Source organism: Anolis sagrei, chromosome 2 (genome assembly GCF_037176765.1).
Source record: "Anolis sagrei isolate rAnoSag1 chromosome 2, rAnoSag1.mat, whole genome shotgun sequence".
Taxonomy (NCBI): Eukaryota; Metazoa; Chordata; class Lepidosauria; order Squamata; family Dactyloidae; genus Anolis; species Anolis sagrei.
Window position 1 is genome coordinate 126762749 of NC_090022.1, and position 12175 is coordinate 126774923.

Genomic DNA, 12175 nt, shown 5'->3' on the forward strand with positions numbered 1-12175 from the left:
GTAGTAACTAAGTGTGTGAATCATGAAGCCTGCCCAGCCATTTGCAAGCTGCCCTGGTGCCTTCAGTTAATGAACTGGATGCCATCTCTTTATCAGTTTGGAGGCAATATTCAATAGCCTGTTTTTATATATCTAAAATAGGAGGCAGGGTGCCATATTAGCCTTTCTTCCAGGTACAAAAATGTATTATGCCTACCTGAAATTTGTAGCCCCCCACCACCACTATTCAAATGATTGAACAAGGCTTCTACCTTTAGCCCCAGGTCCAACTCCTTCAATGACCGTCGAATTTCACTTGTAAGGAAATTCATCCGTTCACATTCCTGGAAAGCAACAACAATATATGGAGTCCTCTCTTCCATCTTCGCCATCAGTTCAGGGATGTTGAATTCATCAGTGAGCTTCTCCAGGATATCATCCAACAGGGTCTTCACCTGCACACCAAAGGGATCTGATTAAAAAGTTGTTGAGACCTAAGGCTCCCCAGAAGGGACACATATACTGGGAGGTTGCAGTACTTGTTGCTGTATTTCTTGGAGATTTAAAAACTGTCTCAAAGCTTATCTACAAAGAAAAAAATCATGAAAATAAGATGATGCTGTCAAGGTGATGCATGCCATATGCCAGCAAATATGGAAAACACAAGAATGGCCATCAGACTGGAAAAAATCAACTTATATCCCCATACCAAAAAAGGGAAATGCGAAAGACTGCTCCAACTTCTGTACAGTGGCCCTTATTTCTCATGCCAGTAAGGTAATGCTCAAGATCCTGCAAGGAAGACTCCAGCAATACATGGAGCGAGAGTTGCCAGATGTTCAAGCTGGGTTTAGAAAAGGCAGAGGAACGAGAGACCAGATTGCCAATATCCGCTGGATAATGGAGAAAGGCAGGGAGTTTCAGAAAAACATCTATTTCTGCTTCATTGACTATTCTAAAGCCTTTGACTGTGTGGATCATAATAAATTGTGGCAAGTTCTTGGTGGGATGGGCATCCCAAGCCACCTTGTCTCTCTCCTGAGGAATCTGTACAAGGACCAAGTAGCAACAGTCAGAACTGACCACGGAACAACAGACTGGTTCAAGATTGGGAAAGGCGTACGGCAAGGCTGCATAGTCTCACCCAACCTTTTTAACTTGTATGCAGAACACATCATGCGATGTGCGGGGCTTGATGAATGCAAAGCTGGGGTAAAAATTGCTGGAAGAAACATTAACAACCTCAGATATGCAGATGACACCACTCTGATGGCCGAAAGCGAGGAGGAGCTGAGGAGCCTTCTAATCAAGCTGAAAGAAGAAAGCGCAAAAGCTGGATTGCAGCTAAACATCAAAAAAACCAAGATTATGGCAACAAGATTGACAACTGGAAAATAGAGGGAGAAAACATGGAGGCCGTGACAGACTTTGTATTTCTAGGTGCAAAGATGAGTGCAGATGCAGACTGTGGCCAGGAAATCAGAAGGCGATTACTTCTTGGGAGGAGAGCAATGTCCAGTCTCGATAAAATAGTAAAGAGTAGAGACATCAGACTGGCAACAAAGATCCGCCTAGTCAAAGCCATGGTATTCCCTGTAGTAACCTACGGATGTGAGAGCTGGACCTTAGGGAAGGCTGAGCGAAGGAAGATCGATGCTTTTGAACTGTGGTGTTGGAGGAAAGTTCTGAGAGTGCCTTGGACTGCGAGAAGATCCAACCAGTCCATCCTCCAGGAAATAAAGCCCGACTGCTCACTGGAGGGAAGGATACTAGAGACAAAGTTGAAATACTTTGGCCACATCATGAGGAGACAGCAAAACCTAGAGAAGACAATTATGCTGGGGAAGGTGGAAGGCAAAAGGAAGAGGGGTCGACCAAGGGCAAGATGGATGGATGGCATCCTTGAAGTGACTAGACTGACCTTGAAGGAGCTGGGAGTGGTGACAGCCGACAGGGAGCTCTGGCGTGGGCTGGTCCATGAGGTCACAAAGAGTCGGAGACGACTGAACGAATGAACAACAACATTCTTTTTGGTTTGATTTCATATGTATGTATGTATGTATGTATGTATGTATGTATGTATGTTCATGTCTTTGCATCCAAACCTTTTCTTGAAATATCCCGTTTCCTTCCCTCCCCCTCCTTTGTGTTCTTCCTCCTTCACCTCCACTGTACAAGCATGATATCAAGGCTCGGCCACACATTTCCAGGTAGCCTTTCTAAATTATTTTTCAGGGGCTATGGGGACAATAATACACTAGTTAAGCAAAATGATCATTTTCTTTTATTGCCAGCATTCCTCTTTGCCTCACTTGATCTCAGATGAATCAGGATCCTGAAAAAATGGCAACTGTGGAGGGGTACTTTTCCTTTTGAGACACAATGGTTTAATTTAAACTGACCTAAGATTGTGAATAAGAATTCTTGAAAATTCTGTGTTTCCCGGAAATATTTCAGAATGGGAAAATGTCACAGAACTTGCTCTCCAAAAGGAGCAAAAATAAAAAGAAACCCATGGACCTCTGTCATGTCATTTTTCCAGCCCATCTGGATGTGCCTTATATGGCAAGTCTGTTATTTTGGACTATTTCCTAGAAATTTCTTGCACCACTACAACATTTTATTCTCATATTGAGTGGCATTCTGTTTAATTTTGTGACATATTGGAAAAATACTTTCCCTTCTATTCGCATCTATATTTTTCCCCAAAAAATATGGCTACACTGGAACAATGAAATAGGATTTTTACACTAGATCAGTATCCCTTTTAAAGAAATAGATAGAACAATAGTTACTCTTCAAAACATAATGTCATTTCAGCAAACCATGCTACAAATACCCATTCGATTAGTTTGGGTTGGCTAATGTAGATCTTGGATCTGCACTTGGATCTCCCAAAGTGTTTTTTTTTTAAAAAAAATAATTAAAAAAACATTTTGGGAAATCCAAGTGCAGATCCAAGATCTACATTAGCTAACCCAAACTAATCGAATGGGTATTTGTAGATACAACAATTAAAAAACTCAGCAAAATCCAAGATGCAACAGCACAAAAATCACACTTCTTCAGGCCAATCTGGAGGAGCCTTACTTCTTGAAGGCAGATAGGATTACCCATTGGCCTTCATACTTGCCTTGGGAAAGCCAACACTTCTTGCTGAAGAAGTACAGCTAAGGCTACGATATTCTGCCTCCTTTTCATCAACTCATCTAATGAATCACTACAATCTGAATACCAAGAAACAAAAGGACTCCTTTTATAATTTACAAAATGCTATATATTGGGAAGGAGCTCCCTCCCTTAACACACACATACCCTTTTAAAAATGTTAGTTCTCCCCTGTGCCTTTGGGATAAATGAAGCTATAAAAGGCGGGGGAAATCAAAGAGCATAGCACACCTTTTCAAACCATTTATGAGCAATTTTATTCATGTATTATTGACAAACATAAGAGATAATTTTAAATAGAATTTTAGGTGAACTCTCTCAGAATACTGTAAGCTCAACAAGAAAACACCAATTCACAAGGATGCCTGCAGCAGTCTGGGCGCCTTACTCTGAGAGATCTCACAATGAGCTGGACTTTAATGCCATCTAATGCATTTATACCAGTTAAATGGGAAACTGCCTCTTGGACCATTCCCTACATCTAGATATTCCCAGGTCTGTTACTTGTCACCAGTTAGCAATATCTGCCACAAACCAGAAAGCCTGATATGCTTCCCTGCTACCAGGGTTTTCTCTGTGTACAGTAAAAGAAATATTACAAAGCTGCTAGCTCTGCTGAGGCTTTCTCAGGATCCCATCTATCATTGCAGCACAAGGAATAAGAAAATCCAGTAGAGCAAAAAACAAACAAACGGAAAGCTAATAATGACAGCAAACTTTATCAGTAGGCAAACTGGCACACACGAAGAATATTTGCAACTATTCCTTCTCAGGTTGAAAAACAGGTCACTCAAAAGCCAGGAATCCCATCCAGTTTCTGAGTAACAGACCAATGAGAATTTAGTCCAATTTTCAAATATAGGGAGAACACTGTATAGGGATATTTATTTTCTCTTGAACTGAAGTGAAAACCACTTTAACCATTCATTCTATCATGTAAAGATGAAATAGGTTAGTATTTACATCCTTGGCCATAAGACCTGATCAACAGCAGAAGAGACCATCTTATAAGATAGTGATTTCTCCTTCACTGAAGGCTGAGTGGCTACTGTCAGAGACACGTATTTATACAGTAGAGTCTCACTTATCAAACCTTTGCTCATCCAACGTTCTATATTATCCAACGAAGTCTGCCTCCCACCCGGATCCACAACTCTTTTAATACATTGTGATATTTTGGTGCTAAATTCATAAATACAGTAATTACTACATAACGTTACAGTGTATTGAACTTCTTTTTCTGTCAATTTGTTGTAAATAAATTTACAGGCTTGGACCTCTGAGATATCTTACAGGTCCACAATTATGTGATCCCTTTTGCTTAGAGCTGTAGAACAGAGTGCTCATGGGCATTTTACATTGAAAAAAAAAAGAACATTAACATTATAGTTCCTTCAGGCTTAAAGAAATTTTGAGAAAAGTGAAAAGCAAAATTTTTGAGGGAGGACTAAACAGATTCTTATGTTGATCTTAATTTCACCTGAAGCATCTATCTATCTATCTATCTATCTATCTATCTATCTATCTATCTATCTATGATGCAGTCACTGATCATTAAAATCCCTTGAAGAGAAACTCGCCTTTGCAGGTGTATCTTTTGATAAAAGACAACCAGGAGAAGAACAAATACAATTTTAATTTCTTGACAGTGAAAGGTGGGTGCTACATGTCCCAAAACTGCATCTGTTTGCCCAGGCACACGCTGCACTTCGAATTCTGTGGTCAATGGCATTATCAACAAAAGCCTGGAGTTCTGGGAATCATATGCTTTTTTACATGTTGGGAGCATGTTACATGCCTCATCGGTTTCACTTTCACTCAAGAAGAAACTATGATTTGATGACATCCCCAAACAGAGCATGTGTGACTGCAATTGTGTTGCAGAAGAGGTTATGTGCATGGCAGTTTGAAAATCTTTACTACCTAAAGCAAGTAGTCTTTGCTCTAAAATGTCAGAAATAATAAGACTGGTGTCAACTACTTACATTCCAGTCTCTCTGTAGGATAAGCAGGAACCAAATTGTAGGCTCTGGATATAAAGATCCTCAGTTTGGTTATAAAGATCCTCTTTGTAAATCACAAGGCAAAACAGTGCTCATAACCACATTTCTAATATTGACCTTTCTGCACCTCTTAAGGCATAGACTAGAGTTTTAATGAAGTAAAACTTTCCCTAAAGGGAATTTAAGACAACTTGCACAGATAGTGTTTTTTGGGGGTTTTTTGCCCTTCAGCATATATATTTTTTAAAAAAACTCCATACTGTGGGAAGGCAGTAGACTTGAGTCAAGTAAGAAGAGAGAGAGAAATGGAGAAACTGTCAACCTCAAATCCGATTAAGAATGTGCATATATATCAAATCTGCAGTGAGAAGATGTCATCCTCTCACCAACTCCACCTCTGATCCATGGCTGCTTTTTTATGTCCAAAATTTATTGCATTTTAAATAGAGCTTCAAAAAACCTACACTTTGGGGGCACATTTTCCAGGTCTCACACCTTGTCTACAAGCATCCCTGTTATTGTTTGAAGTTTATTTGGGATGCGGTTTTGTGTGCATTGAAATTTGAGTATTTTTCCATAAACATTTTTGAATGTATGCATTTTACTGGATTTCAATTCAATAACATGTGAACCCTGGCCTATATCCAGTTGATGTGGTGGAAACCATAATGGAGTCCTCTGCTGTCCACTATTCCCATCCCCACAATTCCGGGCTTTGGTGGTGCTCCAATCTGCCATAGACAAGTGTATGAGTCTGCAGGCTTGAACCTGCAGTCATAACTTGCTGAGCTCCATGCATGAATGTGACAGGAAAAAGGAACCTGCCCCAAGGCACTTCCCATTCTCTTTGTTATGCATTGCAGTAGCAAACTTGAAAGATGAGAACCCACCATCTGGATGAACCTCCGCTTCAATTTATTGGCATTTTATGTGACAGCCACAATGTACTTCCACCATTATTTAGGCTGAAATGATTGCCAATGTCACCAACAACATTTCTTAACAATGGCTACAAAGAATCGTAACTGGAACTATTGAGTTCAAGGACATTCCTTAGCACCAAATAAGTGTGTCTGCTGCTTACCTAAAATTGAATGGCTTGTGTGTGTTTTTCATATCTTGGATAGTATTTGGAGTTACAAAATGAAACCATGGCAAAGTCACACCAGAATGCCAATGACTGTTTCCAGTATGTTCCCTGCACTCACCTTTTCCTCCCGGGTGGCCCCTCCACCTTCTCCGAGGCTGGTGTCACGGGGCTGCAGTTCCAAAACAGTACGGAAGAGCTTCTCTGAGGTTTGGGTCAAAAACCCAATTTCTGCATTGGGGTGGAGTCCATAAAGGTAGGGGGACTCAGCAGGCAAGGTATCATCTATGTACTGGAAAGAAGATAAATCATATGCAAACTGAGCCCATAAGTCTATCAAAAGGACAGACAGATGCCTCTTCATTAGCCAAAGTGGTACAAAGTCATATTGGGTAACAATGCGGTGTACTAATAACCAGACCAGTTGCAAACATTACCAGTTACTAAAGCTGTTATGAATATCCAACATAGAGCCATTTTTTCACTTGATTTAATGTGCATCCGGAAAGCAAAAAATCTCAACACTTGGTTAGGAGAAGATCATTGTGGCTAGTGGTCATCAGTGAGGGGCCACTTTTGTGTCAATCTTCAGGGTTTCCTCAACAGATGATGACCAGCACAATCCTACAATTTTCCAACTAGAAGTAACCCACAGTGACCGGTAGGATTTATGTCAGGTAAGTGCATATAAAATTGCAGCCTGGAGTCTTTTTGCAAACTGGTGTCATTTTCCACTAGGTTTGGACAAACAAAAGTGCTCTTTCTATCCATGCATGAAGTGAACAAGTGCATGATGAACTGTCACATCACCATTAAAACAAGCTCTTCAGAGATGACTGTCAGCTGAAAAGGACTGGAAAATGAACCACCCACCAACAAACATGACAAATTAGAGAGTGACAAGAAACTCAGTGTTTCCTGTCACTCTCTCATATGAAATGGCAATGAGACATCAAAGAAATATGTATTACTACGGTGAATACTACTTACACTCTTTTCCTAGCTTATAATTCAACAAGGCTCACAAGAGTTAAAATAGATACAGCTTAAAATTCACATCATACAGAAGTTTAAAATATAATTATAGTATCAATAAAACTAAACAGTTACAATCATGAGCATTACTAGAACAGGCCTAAGCTATGAAATTACTAATTAATGAGCTCATTAATTTTTAAGTTGCTAAATTCAAGTTACAACTCTTTGTAACCTATTGTTAAAAATTCACTAGACTAACGGATTCATGCAAAAATAAATCCTCAGCTTTAAAGAGTTAGGTTACATGTTGTTAAAATGGATGGCATTGCATTTGACATTAAGCCTCTTTGTAATCCTATTGTGTACTTCCAATTGTTCACCCAAGACTAAGCACTTCAGTAATTATATAGAAAGTTGTCCTTCTTTCTTGGCTTCCCCTCTCCTCCACATACCCCTTCTAGGCATCACACAACTTTGTGGGGTTTGGTCTATACAAATAGATAGATCTACAGCAGTGGTTCTCAACCTGGGGTCCCCAGATCTTTTGGCCTTCAACTCCCAGAAATCCTAACAGCTTGTAAACTGGCTGGGATTTCTGGGAGTTGTAGGCCAAAACACCTGGGGATCCATGGTTAAGAACCACTGATCTACAGTCTCCCGTGCCAAAGAGAAGTATCTTCCTTTTTAAAAGAAAAGGAACACCTTTATTTAAAAAAAAACTACCCAGAAAAAGTATCATTCAACTAAATGAGCACAATATATGGCTCTACCACTGATCTTTGCAGATTATACTTTTTGCCAGTAAGTGGAGAGACGAAGTGCATGAAGCGATTCAGTTGTGCAAAAAATGTTCTCTATGTGCTCAGAAGTACTCAAAACATTAATGATAGAGAATACTTGATGAATTAACCGATCTTTGCAGCCAACCACTTATTGTTGTGTTTGCACTGAATTACTGTCACAACATTCCTAGAATATATAATTCCTTACTGTCCTTTACCACAAGGGTAGGAATCATGTGATCTTCCAGATGTTCTTGGATTACAACTCCCAACAAACCTATTCAATAATCAGAAATACTGGAAACTGCAGTTCAACAACTTCTGGAAGGACACATTATTCCCAACCCTACTTTAACATCCCTCCACATCGACATGTAATGATCAAGACACTTCAACATATTGGTGTTCAAGAGGTACATACAAATTGGTGAAAAAACTTATTTGAACAGGTTGCAAGTTGGGTTTCTATAGTTTAGGACAACCCTTTCCCAAACTGACCATTTTCAAACAATTTGTAATTCCCGCCATTTTCAGCAATTATGAGTTTTACGGTCTACTGGAGAAAAGAAATTCCAGGCATGGGTAAAGACAATTTTAAAAGTAGTTTTGACAATCCCGATGACAAAATGTACTTCCTTGTAGTCAGCACTGATCACTTCCAAATCATTCTGTGTAAATTCCCTGTTCTGTTCTGGGAACAATCATTTTAAATAATGAGTTAACCAGCAACAGCAACCAAGCCAGTGAAATAATTTTAATTAGTCAGAGTGAGAATGAATTAATTTCCCAATTTCTAACACTTAAAATTATGGAATAAATTTTCCAAATTAACATTTCAAGCTGTAGAGCTGTGGGGGCAAGCAGATGCTGCATTTTTACTATTTTTGTTATACTGTTAAAACAGTTCAAATTGTATTAACGGACTGATATGTTAATTTGGAGGTTTTATTTTGACATTTTATTACTTGTTTTTCATTCATGTACTTTGTTTTATCTTGGGTCTCATTTGAAAAAAAGATGGAATATAAATGTATTGAATGGATGAATGAAGTGAGGCTACCTGGTGATAGCTGTTGTAATCCATGTTCCCTGGGAGCGGAAATCCTGGTGCCAGCATGAATTCTCCCTCCAGCATTTCAGGCTTGATGAACTCCTCCAAGTAGGTCTTGCAGAGACGCCTGTCCCAGTCATCTGTGATGTGTCCTCCATACATGATCTCTCCAAAGAGGTACCGTAGATCATCATAAGGAACCTGAACAACAGTGGATGAGATGTTGGAAACAGATTACAATAGGTCTTGCTTTGTAACTGTAGATGAATTGCTCTGTAGTCTTCTAAAGCTGATTGCTTCAGACAATGCATTCACTTCCCCTGTTCATTTTTTTAAAAAGTAAATAGCATGTAGCAGTCAAATTGCTCTGTGCTATACACAAGAGATTTATTTGAAGAAACCCAGACTGCTGAACAGACTGTGTGTATGTATATATATGTATGTATGATGAGGGGATGGGAGAAAAGGTGGGAGGATTGTTACTTAAAACAAGGCTTTTCCCAGCAATTGAGACTAGACACATTAAACCTGGCAGACATGTGTTTTCAAAAAAAAAGTTGCAGTATAGAAATACACAGAGCAGAAATAGCCATTCAGAGACTCGGGCATACTATAGTAGAAGAAAGTGGCAGGAAAATTGGTAGATAGATAGATAGATATAATATGACATATATAACAAAAAAGGCCGATGATACAGATAGACATGAGATAGGCATGGGTGTATATATTAATGCAGCTCACCTTTGAACTAGCCTCCAAGTAATTGTATAGAACATTGACAGAAATGGTGAGATCCCCAGTGTTAAAAGGGTAGGATCGATTCCAGCCCTGTGGCCCAAACTTGCGCCTTTCGGCTACAACAGCATGGAAATAGCAGAGGGCAAAGAGGATGCTCTTAAACTCATTTTCACGTGAACACATCTCCAAGGTGTCCTAGAAGGCAAAGGAAGGAAGAGAGACAGATGTTTTCTCTAATTAGCACAATGAAGGAGTCAACCTATTTAATTTCAGGTGCCCCCTCAGTTATAAGCTTGTCCAAATGGGGACATTTGATTGCCGTATCTTTGGTCATATGAATTCTCCTAACATTACATTTGCTGGTACAAGGTTATCATAAAGCCTTCTTTTCCCGGACATGTCTTCATTTTCAGAACTAAAATATCTGAGCACATTTTTTTTTAATATCCTGGGATTTCCAACCTGTCCACTGCAGCTCGGCCTCTGATCCACCAATGCTATCTCTTCATTGCTGGATTGATGTCTCCTAGGAAAAGAGATGTAGGCCAGCTTGGCAGAGTGCTCAAAGAAAGAGTGAGAAACAGAGAAATTTGGTGGTGGGTCAGGAGAAAGGAGTGAGACCTGGAGGAAGGTGAGCCAGCAAAGCAGAGGGAAGGATGGAAGGGCATAGCAGAGCCTGAATGACCAATTACCAGAAGCACATTTTTTCCTACGTCAGGTTAGGATATTTTCAGCAAAATCAATCATTTCACAACAGGTCTATTTGACCTTTTCAGAATCCCATTAGCCCTCTACTATTAATACAAAAGAAAGAATATGCCCACAGCATACTATCAAGACGAATTGTTAACAAATGTTGGCTCTTCATAACAGATTAACAAAAGCCTGTTAATATTGCTTGGTTAGCTGGTTGGGTTACAACGATGTCCCCAATTGGGAACTGGAGTATCAGCTTATTTCCCTCAGATCTTCCAGATTCCAAGTTGCAAAAATAGCAAAAAAATAAAAACTTTAGATAAAACATTCCCTGCCTTTATTTGGCATCACTGGTATTTCCAGCTGCAAAGCTGAAATGCTGACATTATGATGAAGCAACACCAAACCAAACTCTTTGTTAAAAATGAATATAATAATAAGCTCTTTCTGACTCTGTTCCATTTGAACTCGACTTCTGATTGTCAGAACAGTGGCTCAAAGCATTCAAATTAAGTTTGAGGCCACTGTTCCCTGCCACATCAAGATTTGGGTTATAAGAGATATTTTGTGAGAACCTAGCTATTTTGAGAACATTACTTACTATTTGATTTGATTTGCAAAGACAGATTATGAATAAGATAAAGTTTCCCCTCCCCTTTCCTAGAATCTGGGATGGTGAATGACAGCAGATGAAAACAGAATGAGCCTTAGCCGCACACAGATTTCTCATCCCAGAGAGTACTGCCATAGCAGGAGCTACAACAGTGTTCAAGAAAAGAAAGCACATTTCTGCTTTGCGATTGATCACCCAAATCCTGCATCCTAGGATTTGCAGATTCAGACGTTCATCCCCTCCTGACAGAGAAAGACTAGAGAAGGCCTATTTAAACCACAGTGGCCTTGCAGCGTGATTTTCTACTTACTGCCCTAACCCAAGGAAATTGCTAGTGTCTCCTTATCATGACAAGTGCAAGACTAGCTTTTTTAAGGGAACAGAAAAACACCTCCCAGGGATGTACATGAAATGCTGAAAGGAGACATTGTGCAAACATTGTTCTACAAGTACAGGCTTTAATCAAGAGAGCTCTATTACACATAGAAGTGCCACACAGTATTTGATTTGTATTACTGTAGATTAAGTAAACCCATCCATGTCAAACTTAGTGCAATCCTACAAAACTCTGCATGGGTCGCCATAAGTACTGGGTATTTGTAAGTGCAGCTCCCTACCCAGCTACCATTACAGACACTAATAACCTCCACGGGGTCACCTAATACCTGGTTAAAGTTATCCAGTGCCTTGTGGAGGTTGGCATGCATCCCTGTTGGGGGTTCATTTGTGATTTTGATGGAGTTCTCCAGGATGCCCTGGGGTATGATGTGGCCTTCGGGTGAAGCTGCAGGCTCGGCACTGATGAAGACGCGGAACTCAGGGTGACTGCCTTCGCTGTGCTGCTCCAGCTTCTTCTCCAGGGAACTCAGCCATTTGGCTACCAGGTGGATGTTCTAGCAGGAGAAACAAGGGTTGTTATCCCCACTGGGTTTGAACTCAGTATAGGCAGCAGTCATTGCAGAGACTCTTTCCAGGAGTCAGAAAGCATTTCTCCTCCCTCCCACTTCAAGAGCAAGTACCTTGCCTGGTAGCACTCAGCACTGCAATTCACTTCCACAGACATTAGCTGCACATAAAAGG

General features: G+C 40.0%; 1 protein-coding gene across 1 annotated transcript in view; it reads right to left on the reverse strand.

Annotated features, from left to right (window-relative positions):
* Positions 1–12175, reverse strand: part of LOC132768507 (dynein axonemal heavy chain 9) — a 118081-nt gene that overhangs the window by 15117 nt on the left and 90789 nt on the right. The window contains exons 15-19 of the mRNA XM_060764463.2: positions 11761–11988; positions 9790–9981; positions 9058–9249; positions 6359–6529; positions 252–434 (exon numbers count right to left, since the gene is read on the reverse strand). Of these exons, the coding sequence (XP_060620446.2) occupies positions 252–434; positions 6359–6529; positions 9058–9249; positions 9790–9981; positions 11761–11988 (966 nt within the window). The remainder of the gene's footprint in view (positions 1–251; positions 435–6358; positions 6530–9057; positions 9250–9789; positions 9982–11760; positions 11989–12175) is intronic.